Source organism: Copadichromis virginalis, linkage group LG17, assembly GCF_057382275.1.
Source record: "Copadichromis virginalis isolate Kocher_CV1m ecotype Utaka linkage group LG17, C_Virginalis_male_GT1.1, whole genome shotgun sequence".
In the NCBI taxonomy this organism is placed as follows: domain Eukaryota; kingdom Metazoa; phylum Chordata; class Actinopteri; order Cichliformes; family Cichlidae; genus Copadichromis; species Copadichromis virginalis.
Genome location: NC_140634.1, coordinates 4,035,130 through 4,061,177, shown reverse-complemented (window position 1 = coordinate 4,061,177; position 26,048 = coordinate 4,035,130). Strand labels below are relative to the sequence as shown.

The window sequence follows — 26,048 nt, the reverse complement described above, 5'->3', positions numbered from 1 at the left end:
AACTCCAAAGAGCCACAGAAGTGAAAGCTAATAACAATTGAAACAATCTTTGAAAAAATGACTTACCAAGCATGGCAAACAACTCAAATATGTAGAGCAAAATGTTCTGAAACGGCTTCGCTTCAGCTTCGATTGGAGCCGTGCTGGGGGCGGAGTCTGTGAATTTACTCTGTTGGTGTCATAGCCCCTCTAGGAGTTCAGAGTTAAGAGGTCAAGAGTTAATGTTTCCATTGTAACACCTCCAGATTTGAAATAGAAACACTCATTTTTAACACTCGATTTTAACTACTATCATTTTACACCTCAGAGTTACATTAAAAGAATGTGACTCTGCTTAGAGTAAAATTAACTCTACTTTTGCAAGGAGACTATTAACACCAAAAAATTTAACACTTTTGAATTTGCTGTGTATGTGGGCATTCAAACTATCACGTTATAGTTTGCGTCTAAATATCGTGTCCCATTCGACCTCTGGCCTTGACCCCATTTTCAGAAGTAACTGGAAAAAATGCAAAAATAGTTTCCCTGAACATCTCAAACATATAATTTCAGTCCGTGATTATAAGCAGACTATAATTACATAAGTAATAATATTTTTGATTTTCATTTCACAAATGTTCTGCAGCAAAAATACTGCTTTATATTTACGATGTATATTAGCAGGGGGTTTTTTTTCATGTGATATCCCACAAAATATCTAAACCATGAAAATAACTTCAGTTACTTCTCTGTAAAGTCTTACATGGTGTAAAGCTGTCTGGGGTGCAGGATTGGAGCCTCTGGTTGCCAAATGTTGACATTTAAATGCTGAAGTTATGCGATGACATTAAATATTTTTATCTTATTATTTATTTTTTACTTTTTATGTACTTTAATAAATCAAGAAGCAGTGATGACAACAACAAAATAAAGATATGCTGATAAAAATATTCAGCATGTAAATATCAAGAAACACAGGAAATATGTTTGGTACTGAAGGCCATAAAAACATGTTCATATAATACCTAGTCTGGTATAGCAAATGGAAATTTATATAAACAACCTAATATGACAATAATATTATAATCCAACAGTCAAAAGAACTTCAATTTACAAAGTGTATCTGAAAAGACAGACATAAATGGGAAAAAAATATTTATACTATTATTTAATAGTATATGTAGGGATTCTGGAAACATTGAGAAGTTACGATATTACAGCTGAGATACGTTAATTTACTGTGGTTAAATTTAAAGTTTTAATCCCAGCATTTAATCAGCATCTTCTCAATAAACAGCAGCTAAAAAAATTAAATAGGGAATTTTTAAAGGGAGTTGTCTCAGTTTCTAAATTAAGCATCATGTATTTGTATGTGCAAATGTTTTTGAGGTATGTGAGCAATGTGGCGTTACAAAAACACCTAAAAGTCACATTTGAACAGAGACTGGGAGAAGCGGTCAACATGACATGAAAAAGTGACACACATTTATAGAGCTTACTTTGGGAGAGAAACTTTTAGTATACAGTAAAATAATAAGAGTAACCCCTGCACAAACTGTTGCATTGAAATTTACCAGATTCCATAAAATGAAATGTTTAATGGTCAGAGTTACACTAAAGACTAACTTGTGTAGAGCTGAAAACTTTTGTTCCTAGAAACTATGATTAAGAGAGAGAGAGAGAGGAGGGGAACAGGAAGGAAGGAAAAAGGTGGGGATGACTAAATGTGGCTCAAACTAACTGAAACAAAAGGAGTTTGGCCTTTAACTTGTAACACTGCTTCATAAAGAAGTCGACTTTGACCTTTTCTGGCTCAGATTTGATCTTTGGCAGCCCTGGCCAAAAATCTACTGATCATTGTCTTGTTATTGTGGATAATTAAGTGTATATATTTTGGGAGGAAAGGGGAAACAGTAGAGAAATTCATAACACAAAACTGAATTAGAATTATTACGTTTTTTACAAAGATAATATAAACAAAACTCCATCATGCTAGAAAGCTAACCAGAGGCCTGAAAGCACAATTATAGCTAATTAGGCATTACAGACAAGAACCAACAAATCTGAATTTTCCAACATAACTTTCATGGTATTTATTATTTTGACTTGTATTTGTTGAAACTACAAGATAAAAGTTGTACAGTGAAAAGTGGAAAAGCTGAAATTTGATTTCCAGTATTTAGCAGTTTGTCACACATGTAAGGATGTGTTAGGCTTCTATGTTAAAATTCTGCTATGGAAAAAAAAAAAAAAACTGTGGTTGTTGGAAAACCACTTTGTCCATTACTGTGTCTCAGACACTGGTTAGTGGGCCCCCTTGGGGTCCTCACTAGGGAATGCTGTGTATTCCCTGAGGGTGGTGGACTTTGTTAGGCGATATTAGAAGATGATGCACCAAAATCTCCTTGTGAATGCTTTTATTGCTCGCAGATTGACACGGTTGTCTGTAGTTTGCATGGATGATGGAAACTCGCCTGTAAGCACTCGGCAGCTGATCGCTGGTAGTCGTAAAACTTCGAAAGAAGAAATGGAGCCCCCTTGCTGTCACGTTGCTCCTTTTGAGAAGTGTTGGTTGCATATATTTAATGCATATCCATTAAATAAACCATGGCTCTGTCTCGTTATACTGACCTATTAAACCATCAATCCATTTTCTGATGCTTATTTTGGTCCATGTCATGGTGACCACAGTGTAACCAGAAATGCCCAGACCTCCCCCTCCCTAAATGAGGCCTCTAATTCCACTGCAGGGACACCGAGCCAGCCAAGAAGCATAATCCAGCACGTCCTGGGTTGGCCTGCTCCTGGTAGTAATGCATGGAGTATATTATCTAGCTGGTGTCCAGGAAATGTCCATGGCCTCAGGCTTTGAGGTACTAACCCTTACTCCTTGATTTGCACTCAGCTGCAAACTGCTGCAGGGCAAGCCAGAGTTCATCACTCAGTGAAGCAATCCTTGGGCCACCTTAAATATACCACCTAACAGGAACCTTTTCACGAAAGGCTGCCGACAAATACCTAAAAAGAATTGTGGACAAAGGGCAGTGCTGGTGAAGTCCAGCACCTGTTGAGAATGCCCATATGGAAAAGATATATATAAAACTTATAAGGTTTGTATCTGTCTTGTGTGAAACTTGTATGAAAAGCATACAAGAGTGAAAACAGATATAAGATCCCTTGAAGAATTATATAATGAAACTTGTATGTTTTGGATACTTACTAAAACAATATATGAAAGTAATGTGAAAGTGGCCACTTTCATGAGTAAATCATGTAAGCCTTATATGATTTACTCATGAAAGTGGCCACTTTCATGAGTTAAGTCATATAAGTTTTTACTATTTCTTTTCCATATGGGTGAGACCTGTTGTTGTCAGTGCAAACAAAATTCTAGCCACTACATGGCTAGAAACGGAAATGTTTAATCAAGAAACTTTATGGATTATATCTTTTCTTAAGATAGAGTTTAGTCATACATATAAATTCTTATATGAATATAATCATCATTGATGTTGGCTCTATAAAAATAATTCCCCAGCTCTTTGATGCACTGGTTTTATGCTCTCTGAATATCCAGCAGGTCACTTGCCATTGAAGGGAGTAACAGTGGCTTGGCGTTTAGCTTGTAAACCTACTCAATAGAAGACTTGTTAGAGTTGAATATACAGCTGAGCCGAATATAGACCCACAGAAACAGCAAAGTTACTAATGGAGCGGCATCCAAAGACAAAGCTGTCACTAAAAAAGAGAGACGGAGCAAACTTTAAACTTCAGTCTCAGTGAGATTTAATCAAACACTCGTCTCTATTTTTAACATCTACCTCTGCTGTCAGTGCATCAAGGTGTGCTGCTATTGTAGTTGCAGGCCTATTTTTAGCCTCCATCCAGGCTGGGTTTGTAGTCGTGCCTTTGCAGTGACTCACAGGTCTGTTGGCCTGATTGAGGAAGTCCGCTACTGAGTCCCAACCTCAACACTATAGAGTGACAGACAGACAGGCAGGAAGAGAGACATACAGCTGGTGAGACAGGGAGCGCAAAGAGGGGAAAGGCTGTTTTACTTTGAGAGTTTTAAGGAGAGGATGGACACGAGGCAGAGCAGAGACGACGGATAAATAAAACCACATTTCCTGGGAAAATTTCAATTTTTTGTCTAAAAAAGGAATAATTTTTTAAAAGATATTAAAAAGGACATTTAACCACTTTTTCTCAACATTTTTCTTCGGTTTCCTATCAGGACTTGGATTCTTTGCTGAACACAAAAGAGACTAAAGAGAAGGATATTTTCTACCATCCACCTGAAACAGTGAATACAAACACACCCGTCCTACCTCAGGCTTAGGATTATGGTGGTGCATGGTCCGCGTGGGGATCTGAGACAGGATCAAAATGCTGAAATGTAAAGTTTGCAGTTATTTCTGCTGTCTGCGGTTCACCTCGTTGCTGCTGCTGATGCTGCATCAGGTCAGTCTGACATTCATGATCTGTGTAGAAAAGGAGCACATACATAAGAAGCTTCAAATGTGATATCAACCTCGTGCGATCTGAGTTACTCTTTAGATTAACTTTGATCACTCTGCATGCTCCTGTAGTCCAGGGTCATCTCGGACACAATGCAAACTTTTTTTACTTTTCCAAATATGTAATTTTTTTTTTAGAAATTTAGTAATTATTATATATTTCATGGACTTTTACAAAAATGCAACAAGAAAAGAAACAAAGTGCTTTGTGAACAAGTCTCCACAACTCTGTTTTCAAAAGTGTGCCTAATACAAGATGAGCAAATATTAAATCATGGTTTCTTTCAGTTCTTTAAATTAAACTGCAAAATAAAACTGGCCCTTCTTTTTTTACATTTTAAATACCAAAGCAGTCAGGTGTGAATAAAATTACATGCAATGAGATAAATAAAATGAAATCCATGTGAGATGTTACATAGAGTAGATTCACTGTTTAGCCTAAAAAGATGAAACCAGGTTAATTTATGTTAATGTCAAGCTTTAAGGACCTTGTCATTCTTAGTTAGAAAACTTGAGATATAACAGCAAACTTTGTCTTAAACCAACCAAATATATATACATATACGTATATATTTAGAACAATCTGTATTTTTCATCCTTTTAAGAAAGATTTGTCTTCATGACAAACAAATCTTGGTGTTAGCATCCATCAGGTCACCAGTGAACTATGCATAGTGTTTGATTTGATTAACATTCAACACTTTTCAAAGGCTTTTGACCTGTTCTAAACACCAAAACGGAAATGTTTAATCAAGAAAATTGCCAGAAATGTATGAGACTTTATTTGAAATGAACCCTTTAAAAATTATAATTTAGACTTTGAGTTCGATACAAACAAAAGTTTGTGCGATACAGTTTGTCTTCTTTGGTGACACCTGTTACTGCAAAGGGAAACCTCATAAAGTGCCATCTCTCTTTGTGTTGCTTTGAGCTCCAACATGTGATGGAGCATTTACACAATCTAAAACATTTTTCTATGTATAAAATGATTTCTTTTTGCACGGTTCACTTCATTAAATATACTTCCATCCACTTTAACCTCCTAAGACCTGAACTCTTCCATGTCATGCATTTTTAATTTCTCTTTGATATTTGGACATATTAGGACCTGATGAATGTAAAAACAAAGAATTACCAGATTTTTTTTTTACCCAATTTTTGTTTCTGAGAAAAATGAGATCCACAATTGAGAACATTTGTTTTAAATTTCGATAGAACAGTGGCGTATAATGTCCTTGTAAGTGGATATCAGGCCCTTGTAAAGTAAAATTTAGTATTTTGGTCTAGACAACCCAAAATGTGATGTCCACATATGTGGACCCGGCGGTTAAAACACTCAAACAAGCGAGTCACTTGTTTGGTGCTAAACCAGGGATGTGATTGCAGAAAAGCAGAGAAGAAACACATGCTCCTGATGAATGCATTTCTAGATTACAGTTCCAAATAATAAATATGTATTTTTTTTTCAGAAGTAAAAAAAATGGGATGTTCTTACTATCATTGCTTCAGTTTCATGTTTCTTTATGTTTGTTCAGTGAAAGAAACACTGAACAGAACATTTTACTTCTAGCCAGTGTCTTCAGGTTTACACTCTGATGATTGTTGGCTGAAACCAAAAACTGCACATCAGCAGGTTTACCCAAGTAGCAGTGAAGGTTTGGCTCCTGTACAGTTTTGCTTGGGCCATATTTGACTTTGACTGACTGCCTAAAATCTCCCAGAGGTTTAACGATGATGTGCCACATATGAGGTGTGCTATGACATGTGGGCCACATTTGGACATGTCATAGCACACATTTTCCAGTGCTTAACTTTTGCAAAATGAAGCCCAGACTAGTCTCACTGTCAGTTATCTGGGTAGGACAGGGTTAATGAGTCTGACCTCACAGTAAGCCAAGGTTTAGCTCACATTAGTGTTTGGGGGCAGTTCAGGCGTTTCTTTATTAATAAAGAATTCCAACTATATCAAAGTATATCAAAGCCGATTGAAGGTTGATTTAACCATAACCTCATGCTGCTACTTCTGTGATTAGTAAGTTACACCAACATTTATACAGTCTCATTTTCCTCGGTCGCACTTCCTTCTCTTCCTGACTGTCGCCTCATTGCCGCATTGTTGTCTCTGAACTCCCTGAACTTCATTATCAGTGACAAATTGTTTTATTTTCTCTTGTGCTGGCCAAAATTTGAGGACAAAAAGCTCAGAAGCAACTATCTCAATTTTATTATCATAGTACAGAGGAGGTCAGTTCAACAGTCAAACCCAAAACATGATAGAAACGCACAAACATGCAGTCGCAGCTCTTTAAATAGCACAGCTGAATAACTGTCCGTGCGGTGGATACTTCAGAAACTCTGCAGCTCTCAAAGCCTTAAAATCAGCCCTTTTACTAAAATAAACTCTTAATCTTTATACTTCGCAGCAGACGCTGACAGTAGTTGCTAAAAAGCTTGTTGGTTTGATCGGTCAGTTTCTGCCATTTCTGATTGGACCCTCATGAGGTGAACCAAATAAATTTGATTCTATTTTTGCTCATTTTGGGTGACACTTTGATAGCTTTGTGCACCTCAGTCTCATTAATTAATGCTGTTTTGTCAAAGCTGCACTGCTGGTATGACTAAGTCACACACAAAGTGTCCATTGGTGTGTAGCTTGACAGAGTGGGATATTACATTGGTGATAAAGGTGTGTGAATCTCAAAGGTTATTAATGTTGTTGGCCAAGTAGCAACATCTGGGGCCATTAGACAAAATCTGCTGTTCCACTGATGTCTACTTGAGGGTTCAAAAGCAAGTCAGTCCCTATAAACATTTTAAAATGCTCAACTTTAAAGCAGGAATTATGTATAAATACGTTCTCTGTAGCTAATTTAGTCTCTTCATAACAATTGTACAGAATATTTTTATAACTTACCTCTTTACATTGGCTTACAGTTGGCATTGTTGGGGGCCTGGTCTCTTTGACTGCTAAATGGACGGTGGCACAGGTGGCTGGAGCTGCTAGCTGTGTGCTAGGCTTCACCTCAGTTAACTGGAGTCACTGAACTGGACCTCTGGACTGTGTTTGTGCTGTTGGAGCGTTGTGGAGCATTTTTAATGACATTATCTGACCACTAATATGGCTGCTGTGAGGTTATTGTACTAACAGACCGTCCAAGATGTCTGAGCTGCAGTTTTGAGGAGTTATATTCTAGGATTTTATTTGGATGTTACAGAGCACTGATTAGCAGGAGTTTGTGTGATGCTCTGATACAGTCTATGGATGCAACGTGCTAACTAATTTAGCTGGCATTAGCTGATAACTTAGCACTCTTCAAAATGCAACTGGTGGCATCACTGTGTCCATCTGTGATCCTTTCCTAAACCCAGTTGAGCTGTTTTTAGGGTCTGAACCTCAGTGAGTTAAATTGAAAGCCAAAAACAAGTAGGAAAAAACAAACTACAGAACAAGGTATAGAAAGGACTCTAAAAATAGCCGCTCAACTTACACCACCCCCCTTACTTCCCAGCGCCTACTTTGCAGGTCAAACTGGGCTCTTACCTCTCAGTGGTTGGAGCATCAACACCAAAATATGCCCCTATTCATGTGTGAGTCAAAATCAGAAAAATATTTGGAAAGCAGAAAATATTAAAGAAAAATGAAAAAAAAGTTTTTGTTTGCTGATCAAAATTAAGAAGGGTGGGGAAAATTTGGACTCATGATCTGAGTACTACTTACGTTTTGGCTCCTCTGTAGCCAGAACTTCAGAAATTTATCAGAACAATGGGATCAAAGTACAGCAACGCCCAACGTCTTCATTTTGGGAATGAACCTCCTGTAGACTTGAAAGCAGACTATAAAAGTCTGTTGTTTCCTCCCTTATGGAAAACAGGCTGCAGATTCCTGAACGCTCCAGCATCAACATGTCTGTAGAAACTGTTAACCATATTTGGACGATAGGGTGGTATTGGCTAACAGATACAGAGACCTGCTCATTAGTGCTCAGCAACATCCAAAATCAGTTCTCAGAATTTCAGTACGGTGGACCTGAGAGGTCAAATGCACTGCAACTCAAGGCAGAAAAGACAGCATCAGCTCACAAAAGACATCCTCACGAAACACAATGGAGACAGAAGTGACGAGCTAATGGTAAACGGCTAGAAGCGAACATATAATTACAATATTAAACAACTCATCCCATTAAAACACACTTTACCTGCATCCTGTAGCATAGTTTTTTTGTGAGATTTTCTTTTCCTTTATATATATGTATATATATATATATGTATATATATATATATATATATATATATATATATATATATATATATATATATATATATATATGTATATGTGTATATATATATATATATATATATATATGTATATATATATATATATATATATATATATATATATGTATATATATATATATATATATATGTACATATATAAAATAGTTAAAATTACATTCTGATATTTTGAACAATATCATAATCTTTTCTGACACTGTACGTCATGTTCAGTTATCTGAGAAAAACGTTCCACATTTTTACATGCCAAAATAAAATCAGTTGAACTGGTGTTCTTTCCTACGGTACTTCGTGGGGACCTGCAGTTTTACTCTCAGGGCCACCATGGCTCAAACTTTATAGACTGTTTGATACAATTAACTGCACAGGAGCCATATTATTGGTCAGGTGATTAGAAATGCACCAAAAGGTATGACTCCTGTAAAGCTCTAACAATGAAGTCTTTGAGGACTGACTCACTTTTGAAGCCTCAAGTGGAGAAATGCAGCTTTTGGTTTCCTTGCTCAGGCATTGCATTTTTTTCCCCAGTATTAACTGGTGTACCTTTTGGTCACAAACACCTGGAAAAAAAACTTATGTTATGCTTTTATTTCTAAAGTTTTCCTCTCAATGTTTCTTCTCACTGATGTCTGATCTCTTCTGTCAGAATGGAAGCAGTGCAGCTCCCGCAGAGGAAAATGTAGCTTCTTCACCATGTAGCATCTCCTTATCTGAATTGGTATCCAGTCTGGACTCCATATCACTGACTGTGAGCACACCTGGACAGAACTGCTCTTTCACTGTGACCTCTCCAGATACAGATGGCATCGAGTGTAGGCAAAAAACAAGAGAAGAGGAGGCGTTGGAGGGTTCAAGCAGAGCACATCATGTAGGAACCGACCAGCTAGGAGTTGAAGCAGGAGGAAACAAGAGCATGAGAGAAGTTTTCACCTGTGTTCTGGATCACCTGGAGCCTGGGACCACCTACCAGCTGCAGGTGCAGTCGAAGACCGATCAGGAGTCTGCAAACATCACCGCGCACACCAGTAAGTCCTGATCCCATCTAGATGTGTCAAAAATGTAAAATATTCAAAAAAGATACATACTGTTGACGGAAATATCAATATTAATGTGCATACTCATTACTTACTTAGAATACTCAGTAATTTTGATTACAAATGCACAATGAATTTATGTTGAACGTGTGACATTTCTGCTACTTCTTGTAGTTTTATTAGGGCAAGACAAATTTTTATTTTATTTGACACGGTGCTAAACACACCATACCTGCACCAGTTCACAGACTTAAACCCCATTCACTATAGTGGAGCTAATACTCTATTGTTTTCTGTTTCATTGCATTGTTTCCATCTCCTCTGCCCTCTCGCGTTTGAAGTGAACCAACAGGACTCGACCTCCATGTCTTTGTGTACCTCAGAGTTAATGTCATGCAGCTTCCCCTCTCTGCAGCTCTGTGATTAGCTACAGGAACCCCTGCCCTGCTGAGAGAGAGTGATAGAGCTGTTAAAGTAAATGCATGTGTGTGTGTTGTGTCTCTACGCTGGCGGGAGTCCAGAACAGAAGTTGGACCCTCAGTGTGTATTTCCATCGTGGGCAGAGCTCAGGGTTCAGCCATTTCCTGCCTCCATTGTTTCTTTGTTCTGTGGGAAGCACTGGGAAAGGGTGTGAAGGTGTGTATAAGTGTGTGTTTGTGTTCATGTGTGTGTTGAGTTTGGGGAAAACTGGGTGTTGCTGCACCCAATCGAGTCCCGACAGTAACCTTCTCAGAAATGCAAAACACTTCTACTGTGGCATTTGTGATTTCTTATCTTCTGTGGCATGCCGACTGTTACATCCACTGACCTTTAGTGGACTGGTCAAATATTTTTACATCACATGTATTTATTTGGTTGCCAGCTTGGTTGGTTGGTTAGTTTGTTGAAAAATCTAACTATGAACCAGGCAACTGTCTCACGTCTCAAAGAATAATAGAAACTTAGTTTTGAAGATATTTGAAGATATCTTTAGATACAGAACCATCCACCTGTAGCTTACTAGATTATTCAAGCTTTCTTAATCCCGACTTTAGTTTTATATTTAACTAAGTTGTTGCGTGAAGGATCATGTCAGACACCGTGGTCTGAAGTTTGGTCTGTTTTTGGGATCTTCTTCCTGTCACATGAAGACGTTTGTCTGTTTGTCCTCAACATTAACTATTATTGAGAACAGTTTAACGCCCATCCTCCATATTCCTTGTGCAAGTGTTTTTATATTAGTCTTAGATCTGTAGCTAGTCACGAGGTAGGCTAAAACATATCAAATCATTATATAAACTAGCACAACTATACTGACCTTCCAAACATCACTATTTAGTTTTCATCTTTATTTTTGTCCAAATTTATGGCAAAGTTATAGCAGTACTCTACATTTAAGACTTTTTAGAAAGAAAGTCAGAACATGGTATATCCTCTCCAGATAAAAACTAAGTAGCTAATTTCTAACTTGGTTCAGTTAAGTTTTATTTATATACCACCAAGTCATAACAGCGGTTTTGCCAAGGTGCTTTATATTGTAAGATTCTACAATAAAACAGGGAAAACCCCGACCATCAAACTATGCTCAAGCACTTGGTGATAGTGGGAAGGAAAAACTCCCTTTCAATAGGAAGAAACCTCCAGCAGAACCAGGCTCAGGGAGGGGTGGCCATCTGCTGCGGCTGGCTGGGTGTAAGGGGAGGAAGACAGAAGAAAAGTACTAAGAGGTCTTTAAGATAAGACCTCATAGGATGTTTCTAAAACTAAAACCTCATCAGTCCTGCTTGTCATAGAAGTTTGAACATCACACCTTATTATAGCTCCTGGAGAGAAGACACACTGATGATTTTATTGGAGCTGAAACAATTTTAACTCTGTGTTTATTTGATTTGAGAATGTGAACCTGAAAACGATTGACTTCAGACTTAAGCAGCAGATGTATGAATGCTAACAGTTTCTATAAAAAAAGCAACAGTTATCATTTTCTGACATTGATTTTTATCCCATATAGTAACAGAAAATGGTCAAATTTCATAAATCATGTTCAGGCTATTGGAAACAAATACAAGCTCTCTGCTCTGAACTATGGGTGGTGTCGAGGTTTCCTGCGCTTATTTCAGAGAGTTGGTTGGCAACAGAGGAAAAACTTAAATATTTAATGTTGGGTTCAGGTTATGAGAGAGTTCTTAAAGTGTTCATGTATGTCTGCCAGTTACAGAGTAAAGATACTTCTAATCATTTCACAGTGAAGGTCTATGTTGATGCCATGTCTTTACTTCTTTGTAGCCTTTAACCATTAGCATGGTGGCATTTCTTCACAGCAGTTTTAGGAAGAGGGCTGCGACTGGCTGCACGTACAGAACCAGTCCTAAATTCTTCAGACCAGTCGTAGCTTTGTGGGTCAGAAAAGCTTAAACAAAGAACAAAGAAATAACTGTGGATCCTAAACGGCCTCGAGCTGCACCATGTTCACATGTGCTGCGTTACAGCATTGTGTTTGTGTCCACTGATGTTGTGGTTGTCATCTAACCAAAGGATGTGTTGAGCTCGAACATGGTAGAGCTCCATGTTGTCTGAAACAGTGGGACTGTTCCTTTAAGGTAAATTATATATTTTGAACATGAAGGTCAGTCGGACTGCAGGGAGGTTTCAGCAGGAAAAGGATCCATCGCATCCATCTGTGGCCTTGTCATCAAAGTCTGAACATCGTGGGAGGCCTGCTGACACACACACACACACACACACACACACACACACACACACACACACACACACACACACACACACACACACACACACACACATGCCTGTTTGAATTTCTCCCACATCGCCTCTCTGCAGCCTCACAGGGTTGTTAAAAAAGTACTCTTGTGTCACCAGCCACTCCAGTCTGAGGTCAAATACAGTCATCACAATCTCCACAAATAAACAGTTAAAGTTTCCGCAATTAGCTTTTCTTTAAAAACAAAAAAACAAAAACGACAGGGGTTGGTGGGAGTAAACAACAAAAATCAGAACAGCCAGCCTAAATGGGCATTTAAACGCTTGCAAGTCTTTGCACTTAATCTTACAAAAGCTGGAACAGGTACAAATGATTAAATGAAATAAGCATGCAAGGCAAAAGGTTAAAGCGGGCTGTAAATTGAATTATTTAGTTTAATGTTTAATTTGCTCTTGTCTCAGAGCCCTCGGCAGTGATTGGCCTGGCGGTGACATCCAGGACCTGCAGCAGTCTAAGCCTTTCCTGGCAGGCCGGAAACGGCAGGACGCAGCGCTTCAGGCTTCAGTTGTGGGAACAGTCTGAGAGTCCAGATCAGTCCGGTACGTCTGTGATGTTTCTAACTGCTTATGATCATCCATGTCCTCAAAAGAAACAGCCCTGATGCAATCATCCACTCTCAGCGTTTCCATACTTTTAATCCTGGACTCTACCAGAGTAGCTCTGCATGATTCACAGTTTAAATTAAGGCACCATGAGTGAGTTTACATTTCAGGTTCTTTCAGATTGAAGAACAGAAAAAAAAAGTTTTTAGCTGATTGTTTCAAGCAGTCTGAAGCTTTCAGCCTCTCAACTTCTTCTCCACTGTCATGTCTGCAGGTCTGCTGAAGAACGAGACTTTAGGGAGCACAACAACACGACACACACTAAACGGCCTGGTGCCAGGTCGACTGTACAACATTACTGTGGTGACAGAGGGCGGCAAGCTGCAAAACAGCCGGACCATCGAGGCTCAGACAGGTGAGGGAGGAGAGCAAGAGGGGGAAAAGTAATGACAGGAGGAAAGAGGTAAATGAGTGAATGAATGAAGGGATAAAAAAGATAGAAAGGCAAAAAGGAAAGGAAAGCAAGAATAAAACAAGGAAACAAGACAGAAAGGAGTGAAAGCAGAAAAAGCGAAACAACAAAAAGCAAGAGAGAAAAAGAAATAAAATGAAGGAATTAAACAAAATTTAGGCAGTAGAAAGAAAAGAAGGAAAAAAAAAACAAGGACAGTCAGAAAAACAGAAACAAGGAAAGGTGAGAGAGTGAAACAGTAAAGGAAACAAATCAGGAAGACAGCAAAGTAAAATGGAAAAAAAGTAAATGTTACATTTGAGTCTCTTTTCTCTTTAGTGCCTTCTGCTGTTTTCAACCTCACCACTAACTACGAGAATAGCACCACCTTGCTGTTGTCGTGGCAAAAGCCTAAAGGTGACCTGGACGCTCTCATCATCACGCTCACATACAATGGCACGAGGCTCTGGGAGACCACCCTGCCTGGGAACGTCACAGAAGTCACCATCCATCAGCTGACTCCTGGCTCAGCCTATCAGCTTACAGTGACTTCTAGGAGTGGCAGACTGACAAACCAATCAGAAATCACTGTCAGGACAGGTGAGATGATGAAATGAAGCTGCCCTTTATTTTATTTTATTTTATTTTTTGTTTCCCCCCTTTCCCCTCACCCTGGCATCTTCTTGTCTCCAGCTCCAGCTCCAGCATCCCTCCTCACCTTGTCTCCCTCTGCCTCTGGTGGCCTCTTCCTGGCTTGGTCGCCTCCAGCTGGTCACTGGGAGAACTACAGGCTGTTCCTATTTGATGGCTCTCAACAGGTAGTCAGCACATCTCTGGACCAGGAGGCAGTGAACTTCAGCATCCCCAGTGCAGGACTAACACCAGGGAGGGTGTACAGAGTTGTGTTGAGAGTGGAGAGTGGAGGACTGACAGCTGAGAGTAGCTGTGAGGGATCAACAGGTCAGAAATATATCAGCACAAATACATAGGATAGTACATATCATACTTGTGAAGTTCAGCTTTGACCTGTCGTACTGACTAATCTGACCACTTCAAAGTAAGGGTTGAACTGGGCTCCTGTACTGGTGTGCCAGAATAACAACTTGCAGTAAAACTTGCTGCTTTTCCATCTGTCTCTGCAGCTCCTGCTCCGGTATTGGATCTCCACATTCGGCACTCTGATCAGACCTCACTCAGTGCTATGTGGAGCCACTCCCCCTTGGGGTTACGTGACAGCTACTTCCTCACCCTTTACCATGGTAATAACAGTACAGCCTACCAGTCTTTTTCTTTTTTTGTAAACTCTCTGAAATCAGCATTGCTATTTTCAAAAGTTTGACTCTTAAATGTTAGAAAAAGGTGATTTTTCTTCATTATACTTCCTGCTGTCTCCTAGGTAACAACACAGAGGCTACCAGGACAGTGGAGCCAAATATGAGGGAGTGCACCTTCAATGTCCTCACACCTGGTAGACTGTACACCATTACCGTGACAACCAGAAGTGGAAAACTGAACACCTCTGTTTCTGTGGAGGGGAGAACAGGTGTGTGTTTTTATACTGCCCGTGTGTTGGTGGTAGTAAAACTGCAGGTCCCCACGAAGTGCCGTAGGAAAGAACACCAGTTCAACTGATTTTATTTTGGCATGTAAAAATGTGGAACGTTTTTCTCAGATAACTGAACATGACGTACAGTGTCAGAAAAGATTATGATATTGTTCAAAATATCAGAATGTAATTTTAAATATATATATATATATATATATATATATATATATATATATATATATATATATATATATATATATATATATATATATATATATATATGTGTATGTATATGTATATATATATATATATGTGTATGTATATATATGTATATGTGTATGTATATGTATATATATGTATATGTGTATGTATATATATGTATATATATGTATATATATGTATATATATATATGTATATGTGTATATATATATATATGTATATGTAAAAAAAACACCCAGCACGCCCCTGCGGGCGGTTTATCCTTCAAGCTCGGGTCCTCTACCAGAGGCCTGGGAGCTTGAGGGTCCTGCGCAGTATCTTAGCTGTTCCCAGGACTGCGCTCTTCTGGACAGAGATCTCCGATGTTGTTCCCGGGATCTGCTGGAGCCACTCGCCTAGCTTGGGAGTCACCGCACCTAGTGCTCCGATTACCACGGGGACCACCGTTACCTTCACCCTCCACATCCTCTCGAGCTCTTCTCTGAGCCCTTGGTATTTCTCCAGCTTCTCGTGTTCCTTCTTCCTGATATTGCTGTCATTCGGAACCGCTACATCGATCACTACGGCCGTCTTCTTCTGTTTGTCTACCACCACTATGTCCGGTTGGTTAGCCACCACCATTTTGTCCGTCTGTATCTGGAAGTCCCACAGGATCTTAGCTCGGTCATTCTCCACCACCCTTGGGGGCATCTCCCATTTTGACCTCGGGACTTCTAGGTTATACTCGGCACAGATGTTCCTGTACACTATGCCGGCCACTTGGTTATGGCGTTCCATGTATGCCTTGCCTGCTAGCATCTTGCACCCTGCTGTTATGTGCTGGATAGTCTCTGGGGCATCTTTACACAGCCTGCACCTGGGGTCTTGCCTGGTGTGATAGACCCCAGCCTCTATGGATCTTGTACTCAGAGCTTGTTCTTGTGCTGCCATGATTAGTGCCTCTGTGCTGTCTTTCAGTCCAGCTTTGTCCAGCCACTGGTAGGATTTCTGGATATCAGCCACCTCCTCTATCTGCCGGTGGTACATACCGTGCAGGGGCCTGTCCTTCCATGATGGTTCCTCGTCTCCCTCCTCTTTCTTGGGTTTCTGCTGCCTGAGGTATTCACTGAGCACTCGGTCAGTTGGGGCCATCTTCCCAATGTATTCTTGGATGTTCCTTGTCTCATCCTGGACTGTGGTGCTGACACTCACCAGTCCCCGGCCCCCTTCCTTCCGCTTAGCGTACAGCCTCAGGGTGCTGGACTTGGGGTGAAACCCTCCATGCATGGTCAGGAGCTTTCTTGTCTTTATGTCAGTGGCTTCTATCTCCTCCTTTGGCCAGCCTATTACCCCAGCAGGGTACCTGATCACGGGCAGGGCGTATGTGTTGATGGCCCGGATCTTGTTCTTACCATTCAGCTGACTCCTCAGGACTTGCCTGACCCTCTGCAGGTACTTGGTGGTTGCAGCCTTTCTAGCGGCCTCTTCATGGTTCCCATTTGCCTGCGGGATCCCCAGGTACTTGTAACTGTCCTCTATGTCTGCAATGTTGCCTTCTGGTAGTTCAATCCCCTCAGTTCTGACTACCTTCCCTCTCTTTGTTACCATCCGACTACACTTCTCCAGTCCGAACGACATTCCAATGTCATTGCTGTATAGCCTGGTAGTGTGGATCAGTGAATCGATGTCTCGTTCACTCTTGGCATACAGCTTGATGTCATCCATGTACAGGAGGTGGCTGACAACTGCTCCGTTCCGTAGTCGGTATCCGTAGCCAGTCTTGTTAATGATCTCACTGAGGGGGTTCAGGCCTATGCAGAACAGCAGTGGGGACAGAGCATCTCCTTGGTAGATCCCGCACTTGATGGTAACTTGTGCTATGGGCTTGGAGTTGGCCTCTAGTGTTGTACGCCACATCCCCATTGAGTTCCTGATGAAGGCTCTTAGGGTCCCATTGATCTTGTACAATTCTAGGCATTCCAGTATCCAGCTGTGGGGCATTGAGTCATAGGCCTTCTTGTAATCAATCCAGGCAGTGCACAGGTTGGTCAGTCTGGTCTTGCAGTCTCGGCTGATTGTTCTGTCTACCAGTAGCTGGTGTTTTGCACCTCTGGTATTCTTGCCAATTCCTTTCTGTGTCCCGCTCATGTATTGACCCATGTGCCTGTTCATCTTAGCCGATATGATGCCTGACAGGAGCTTCCATGTAGTACTGAGGCAGGTTATTGGTCGGTAGTTGGAGGGGACCGCTCCCTTCTTGGGGTCCTTGGGGATCAGGACCGTCCGACCTTCGGTTAGCCATTCCGGGTGTCTCTCGTTAATTAGCAGCTGGTTCATTTGTGCTGCCAGACGCTCGTGGAGTGCAGTCAGCTTCTTCAGCCAGTAGGCGTGAACCATGTCGGGCCCTGGTGCTGTCCAACTCTTCATACTGGAGACCCTTTCTTGGATATCTGCCACTGTGATGGTTACTGGACCCTGTTCAGGGAGGTCGCTGTGGTCTGCCCTCAGATCCACTAGCCACTGAGCATTGCCGTTATGGGTTGCATCCTTCTCCCATATGCTCTTCCAGTATTGCTCCGTCTCCAGCCTTGGTGGTGCTGTTCTCTTATTGTTCCCTTGCCACTGAGAGTACACCTTTGCTGGTTCTGTGGAGAACAGCTGGTTTATTCTCCTGCCTTCTATCTCTCTGGTGTACCTCCTCAAGCGGCTGGCCAAGGCTGTGAGTCTTTGCTTGGCAGTTTCCAAGGCCTCAGGTATGGACAGCTTGCTGTATTTCTTAGGCACCTTATTTGTCGCACCTTTCTGCAACTCTGTTAGTTGGCTAACCTCCCTCCGTGCTACTTTGATCTTGCCCTCTAGCCTCCTTCTCCATGGAGGGTACTGCCCCTTGTGGCTGTTCAACTTGTAGCCAAGCATCTCACTGATCACTGTTGCCGTATTGTAGATCAGCTTGTTAGTGTCGGTAATCGTGGTTGTAGGTATTGCCCGTAGTGCTGCATTAACATCATCTAGCAGACCTTCTGAGGGTACTTCACGTAATCTTGGTAACCGGCTACGGGGGATCCAGGTTTCAAGCTTGGCCATGATCCTATTTTTCAGGTCAGTTCCTCTCACACTCAACGATCCTTCTCCTATCGCACTTGGGGCTATGTACCCAATCTCGGGTGGGGGTGATGATATCTCCCCCCTGACCTGGCGTCCTGACTCCTCCTTGCCGTAGCATTTGTGTTGTACCTCGTCAATCTCTAGCTGTGAGAGCAGTCCCTTCTTTCGAATGTTGGAACACTGAGCTACTAGTTGTTTTCGCCGTCATTGTGGATGTTGGGTATCGTAGGAATATGTATATATATGTATATGTATATATATGTATATATATATATATATATATATATATGTGTGTATATATGTATATGTATATATGTGTATATATGTATATGTATATATGTGTATATATGTATATGTATATATATGTATATATGTATGTATATATATGTATATATATGTATATATATGTATATATATGTATATATATATGTGTATATATATATGTATATGTATATATATATGTATATGTATATATATATATATGTATATGTATATATGTATATATGGATATATAATACACCATACAATAATAGCATAGAACAGTAAAAGTTAAAAAACTGAATGCTGAGATAAGTGTTATTGAATGGCTTAAGGAATGTTTAAGTATTTTGGGAAGATGTTCATTTACTTTAAGTTTCTCATGTGTTTTTCTTTGTCTTCAGTTCCCATGGAATTGCATGCCTTCACTCTGAGAAACATGGGCGTCAACAATCTTGAGGCCTCATGGACAAAACCACCAGGAGATGTAGACTTGTACATGTTGACATTGCTACAGGATAGGTGTGTCTATAAGGAAACTATTACAGTAACTTCTGTTGGATCAGGGTATTTAAAACACTTGTAAAATCTACAGCATTACACGAGGTCTGAGATCATTCATCTTTCAGCCCACGTCTTAAAACAGATAGAAGTCAAACTGCAATCATGCAGTATGTGTAGCCAGCAACATCTACAGCTGCTTTTAAAGTCCCTCGTTATACATTTATCCACTCTGCTTTAACTTTTATTCATGTCAGTGTGAATATTAACATGTATTTTCCTTTTTAGTGTTGTGGTTCAGAACTACAGCGTTTCAGTTAGCTCTTCTTCTCTGCTGCTGGCTGGTTTGACACCTGGCACCCTCTACAGGCTGCAGGCTGTCACTGTCAGTGGGAGGCTACAGTCTAAACCCATCAGTCTGGAGGCACGCACAGGTGACATTTTATTAAACCTTTATATCTCTGCAGTCTATGATGAAAATGCATTTCTTGTTAATGGGTTATGTTAAGAGGTCTCTCCTTTCTAATAATTTCACATCATAAAAAAAAAAAAATACATATAGAAACTAAAAATAAAAATCATGTGAAAAATAAGGTCAAAACTCCCTACTTCCACAGAAATTAACTGGGTAAGTAGCAGCTAATCAATTTTACTTGATTGATTAATCATCAGTAAGTGCAAGCACCTCTATAAAGGATGATGTTTTGCCCATCTGGAATAGTCCATCATTCTTCTTCATCTTCCAGCTGCTCACTTTAGGGGTCACCACAGCAGATCATCTGCCTAACCCCAACCCTAACCCTCATCTCAATAAATCCCTGATATCCTCCTCTGTCACACCAACCCTCCACATGTCCTATTTTGAACATTAATTTTCTAAAATCAAATGCTAGATGACCTTTTCTAAAGCTAAAGCTTGGGTCGTGAAATAGGATAACAAGCCAATACAAAGAAGCAAATCGCCAACAGAGTGGCTGAAAAAGAAAAAAAAATCAGTGCTTGTATTTAAATAATGAACCTGAGGGCACAGCTGTGTTTGTACTCCCTCTGCACACGTGAATGTGACATTGTTTGGAATTCAATATTTATTTACACTCATTTTTTATTCTGTTTTCAGAGGGGGAAAAATCATGTTAACAAAAAAGCTCCAGTTTACAGTAACTGTTACTGTTCAGGAAGCCAGAGAAACTGTGAAATGTTTACAACACACAAACATGCAAACGCACGACAGCTTATGTAACACCGTTTGATTGCTGGGATCTTATTGTGTAGAGACAATATTGCTGTGTGTTCCCTTGTGGTGAACAGATTCGGCGTCTGTGAACAGGAAAAACTCAGTGACCCTCTCAACCAAACAGTCTGAACAGGAATGTCAGCAGACAGTTTACAGTAACTAAAAAATCTCCTGAGTCGACTTTGTGGACCGCTGTAAAATCAGGCTCGCTGGAAATATTAGAGTTTAGTCAAAAGAAAGAGTATGATTTCAACACAAAATTTTTTTTCCTTACTTCTCTTCAGATGAATAATGTTGTAAAATAACTGCTTAAAAACCCAAAACAAAACATGTAAATGTTTTGGGTTTTTTCTTGTTTGTTTATTGAAAGCATGACATGTTGATGACTTGTCAGACATTATTTTTTTGAGAAGTTGGTTACCACCTGGTGTGGTTTCAGGTTGTGGTGGTTAAAGTTAGGTAAAGTGGTAAGTAAAAATATGTTATGTGACAACATCAGGTGGTTTCTAGAACAATGGCTGAAACACTAAAAAGAACGTTTGGAATGTTCCACACAAACCAAAATGCTCCTAATGGTCAAAGGCTTCCTGTACACACACACGCACACACACACACACACTTGTTTACCTGTCTTCATGGGCACTATAGCAATAGACTTGTCGCTTTCTTGGGACCATTACCTTCTACCAAAACCTAAAATTCAATCTGAGCCATAACTAAGTCTGGACTCAGCAGTGACCCTTTAAAGGTCTGTTTAAATGTGAAGACAAAATTTGGCATTATTTGGTCTTTTAAATGTCCTCAGAAAGTCTAAGACTCATATTACATCTCACATAAACACTTATACAAGCAAACACACACTTCCTGTTCAGAGCACTTACTGTACTGTGTTCCCATAGAATGTTCCAGATACTTTCAGAATCCTCTGGATGTGAATGTCTGTATTGTTCTCCTGCTAACGAATCAGTATTTAGACTGTAGAGAAACAAAACCTGACTCCACCCTCAATCCCCTCAAATAACCTTCTATTGGTCAGTAAGTGGCATCATTGCTGTATCTGCAATGGCATACGCAATTTTCATTGTTTGTTTTTAAGAAAAGTTTGAGAAACAAAGGGGATAAAGGTTATTTATGTTTTTTTGAATTTACAATTTATGCACTTTTTTTTAAAGAGATACATTCATTTCATTCTCTATATTACAAATATTTAACACTGTAGTAAAAACGATACAATTATATTTTTATTTTCAGCCCCGGAGCCTGTCTCTGAGATAACTGTTTCAAATGGCGGCAAGTCTGATGCTCTGCAGGTGTCGTGGCGTCCTGTGTCAGGAGTCGTGGACAGCTACCTGGTCTGCCTTGAGGAGAGGAAGGGAATTTCTAAACATAAATTTGTTGTGTCCCACTCCTCACCACCTGAGTGCTCATTCAGGTCGCTGGAGGCTGGCCGGCTTTACTCGGTGGTCATAAAAACAAGGAGTGGCGACCTGGAGACTTCCGCCACCGTCCTAGCTCGAACACGTAAGAATCCAGTCCTTTTAAAGTCTTATATTTGTCTGAGTTTATGTTTATTTTACCATCTACCAGTTTTGTTTGTACTTAAGTTAAAACATCTCTGTTGCTTTGTCTTTTGTTCCATTTTGCAGAACCAGCCACTGTGCAAAATCCAATAGCTGTTCACTCTGGAAGAGACAACTTCCTCAAGGTATATCTGTGTAACAAGAATAACATTTAATTTAATGTGGTGTTACTGTTGCAGTTTTTTACTTGTTTTATTTGTTTTTTTAAAGCTCTCTTAGTGAAATGATCACCTAAGTGGTCTACATCTCAGAAAAAGACAACTTTCGGGGATATTTGAATGTTTGGGGTTTTTTTTTTTGATAGTCCAAAAACGATTTTACTTCTGAACCTGTGTTGCGACTTCAGGCTCTGAGAGACTAAATTATGGATTTGTTAAGAGGAATTAAGTCGCAAAAGTGTCATTTTTTTGACAAGACACAAAAGTAGATTAAAAGGAAATTTCTCACTACTTTAAATTACCCTCAAATAATGTGTTGGGATTTCTGTATAAACTATATATTTTTAATTAAATGTTTCATGTTTTTAAGACACTTTAATCTTACACATAACAAAAGAGTCACAGCCAAAATTAATGTGGGGCTTATCTGTTTTAAGGCTGAATAATCATCAAAACAAATATTTCTAGGTGGCTTAATTGAGAACAAATTAGCACCCATTACACAAACCGTTACAGCTAAAACAGGAGTGGCTGTTGTCTGCAAAACAGGTGGCACACTTTATTCGTGTCGGGATTACAGCTGTAATAGATGTGGGTGTCATCTACATAACATTGATGATGTGCACTACTCTAACATGCCTGAGCACATATGTATTAAAAATAAAAATGAGCTAAGTACCAAGCCCTGAGGAACCCCACCATCAGCTTTGAACTAGAGCACCTGGTCTAGCCATAACTAGGTTTAGTTAACTTGGGTGAAGGAGTTATCAAACGTACAAATAAGAGTAAAGCTAGAACCAACAGAGAGTCATAAAGCTGATTGATTGATTCTTTAAATTTTTAAATATTACTATGTGATCATATTGTGTCATACTTTCAGGTGTACTGGCGCCAAGCGGCTGGGGTTCTCGACCGCTACGTGGTTCTGATCCGTTACAATCACACCGTGCTGCAGAATAAGAGTGTCTCAGCAGGACACAACGAGTGCGTCTTCTCATCTCTGACATCGGGTAGACTCTACACTGTCACTGTGGAAACCTGGAGTGGAGACTATGTCAGCAGCATCTCCACTGATGGACGCACCTGTGAGTGAGAGATAACGTGAAAAATGACCTAACATGGTAATATTACAGAAAAGTTCTTTTTGTGTGTGTTATTTCTCCTGATTGGGATGAATTTTGTATTTTAGTTCCTGCAGCTGTTCAGAATCTGTTACTCAGCAATGCAGGAACCGACAAGTTGAACATCACCTGGAGCCCTGCCCCTGGAGACGTGGATTACTATGAGGTGTGCTTCACAAAACTTTGTTTAAAAAATATTTAGTAATTCATAGACAAACACCTGAACACCGGTCTAAATAATCAGTATCAGCTATAATGTGTTGTAATTCAGATATTACTGAGGGAATTTAAAAATATGATCGAGTAAGCAGGTACTTTAAGTATGTTTAATAGGGTTATGGTTAAAATAACTATACTATAATTACTTAAAAATTGCGGAGTAAGTGAAGTATTCTAAGTGCATTTTCCCACTGATATGATTTAACAATGTTAAAATGTATCATCAAACATGAATTGAACCCCTGTTTCCCAGAGGATGAACTCATCTCACTGCACCACTTCCTGTACCCCCAGGTCACTCTGCTCTTCAACGATTCTCGAGTATTCCCTCCGGTCACGCTGGGTGGTGAGGTGCGACAACACCGGCTGACCTCTTTGACGCCTGGGCGGCTTTATAAGATTGTGGTGGCGACATTCAGTGGATCATATCAGAGAGCAGAGTTCATTGAGGGGCGAACAGGTTAGAAATGCAGAGTATATGTTCACAGCTTCACTGCAAGCATCTTGGGTTGAAGTTTAGTAAATCCATCTCGTCTTCAGTTCCCAGAGCTGTAGGAAACCTCCACCTGGTTCCACAACCTGGTCTGACTGACTCTGTTGCTGGACTTTTGGCTTCCTGGATGCCTGGCGAAGGAGACCTGGACATGTACATTGTGTCCCTGTTGACCGTGGTAAGTTAATACCAAAGACACCTCACCACATGATTTGTTTAACCCCTTTTTTGATTCCAACTTCAACTGCAATTCATAAAAATGCATCTGATATGAAACACTGCAAGTTTCACACTTATCATAAACATATTAGTTTGAAATGTATACAGTTGGATGGAATAATAGGTTCAGTGTGATTTTGTACCTGTTCTGTATAAGTATAATATAATGGAAATGTTTTTATTTGTATAAAAAAACACAACAAAGCACGAGATGACAGTTCAGGGTGTGGTATATAACTCAGACAGGAAATCAACATTCTGCTGTAAAAATTGCTTTAATAACAAACATGGGCCTGGGTGTAGGGATAATTGTGCTAAAGGACAGTACGAGGCAAACATTCCCAGCATGAGTACACCCTAGTTTGAGCTCAAAACATTCAGCAGTCATATGAACTCATAATTTAAATTAAATGTATTAAAAATTAAAGACATCTAAAAATGTGTGTACTTTCAGTTCCACACCAACACGAGCAGCTCATGTACGCATTGGGTCGACTGATGAATGGGCAGTGTTGGGAAGGTTACTTTTAAAATGTATTCCATTACAGAATACAGAATACATGCCCCAAAATGTATTCTGTAACGTATTCCGTTACGTTACTCAATGACAGTAACGTATTCTGAATACTTTGGATTACAGTGTGTGAATGTGTGGATGACTGGATATGTAAAGCGCTTTGGGGTCCTTAGGGACTAGTAAAGCGCTATATAAATACAGGCCATTTACCATTTAATCTATTATCATGCTTTTTACAACAACATGAATGTACTATTGCTGTATGATTTATTACTATTACTGAAGGTCCGCGACTCCGAACTGTAGTAAAGGGACCTCTGACTAATACGGTGGGGTCCCTGTCGGCTCGTAGCCGAAAAATAGCTTTACTTTGTTGTGTGGGTCAACTTTTCTTGCGAGAGACAAGAGAGAGGCGTTGAAAGACTGCTCCAATGGAACTTATTGTTTTCGGAGGAAAACACGAACACGGTGTACAGTCGAGTCCTAATAGCTTACTTACAACTGGGCTCGTCAGGCACTCTTCTTGGCTGAAGTGGTTATTATTATATTTACATGCTTCCAGCTCCCGTTTTTCCTCGATGATAACTCGTACCTTTCCACTCCCCTTTTTCTCCCTCCTCGTGCTCACAGACACATAACGTGTATGGCAGTCCATTCTCCCTGCAACACGGACTACACTGCCCATGATGCTACATTCTTTAGAGCTATGCTTGTAGCATTCTGCCTGTTAGCTTAGCACAACAACAACAACAACGAAAAGGCGCTCTCTCACCCAGGAAACACACAGTCGCAGAGAGAGAGAGAGCGTCGCACTGTAACCATGGCAACCGTAACGCTGCCGCCTGGAACAACAGAACGTAGCTGTCAAACAAAACCCAAACAGTCCTGACCCGTGACAAAAAGAAACAGGAAAGTACCGCAGTGTAATCCATTTATTTCAACAAAGTAACTGTATTCTGAATACCACCTTTTTAAACGCTAACTTTAACGGAATACAGTTACTCATATTTTGTATTTTAAATACGTAACGGCGGTACATGTATTCCGTTACTCCCCAACACTGTGAATAGGTGATGTTCAGACGGTATAATGAAGGGATGCGGAGGTGGTGGAGTAACAGACGACTTAAGACTTCTCTCTCAACTTTCTGTCTTTAGGACGGAGTCATTATCGACACTCGTCTTGTTCCCAAACATGTCACCACCCTGGACTTTTTAGAGCTGACCCCAGGTCACCTTTACACCATCACTGTCCAATCGATGAGTGGGAAGCTAAGCAATAGCAACACAGCCACAGGCAGGACAGGTAAGGCACCTGACAG

The 26,048-nt window shown here is 40.1% G+C and overlaps 1 protein-coding gene across 1 annotated transcript in view; it reads left to right on the top strand.

The window, feature by feature from the left end:
- Nucleotides 1-3,982: 3,982 nt before the first annotated feature.
- The window catches only part of LOC146688802 (receptor-type tyrosine-protein phosphatase beta-like), a 22,189-nt gene continuing 123 nt past the window's right edge, over nt 3,983-26,048 (top strand). Inside the window, exons 1-17 of the mRNA XM_085437498.1 lie at nt 3,983-4,440; nt 9,436-9,814; nt 12,986-13,123; nt 13,401-13,541; nt 13,917-14,177; nt 14,271-14,537; nt 14,720-14,836; nt 14,974-15,120; nt 19,090-19,207; nt 19,475-19,620; nt 21,672-21,941; nt 22,067-22,125; nt 23,039-23,243; nt 23,348-23,445; nt 23,793-23,958; nt 24,039-24,169; nt 25,885-26,032. Of these exons, the coding sequence (XP_085293624.1) occupies nt 4,366-4,440; nt 9,436-9,814; nt 12,986-13,123; nt 13,401-13,541; nt 13,917-14,177; nt 14,271-14,537; nt 14,720-14,836; nt 14,974-15,120; nt 19,090-19,207; nt 19,475-19,620; nt 21,672-21,941; nt 22,067-22,125; nt 23,039-23,243; nt 23,348-23,445; nt 23,793-23,958; nt 24,039-24,169; nt 25,885-26,032 (2,866 nt within the window). The 5' untranslated portion in view covers nt 3,983-4,365. The remainder of the gene's footprint in view (nt 4,441-9,435; nt 9,815-12,985; nt 13,124-13,400; nt 13,542-13,916; nt 14,178-14,270; nt 14,538-14,719; nt 14,837-14,973; nt 15,121-19,089; nt 19,208-19,474; nt 19,621-21,671; nt 21,942-22,066; nt 22,126-23,038; nt 23,244-23,347; nt 23,446-23,792; nt 23,959-24,038; nt 24,170-25,884; nt 26,033-26,048) is intronic.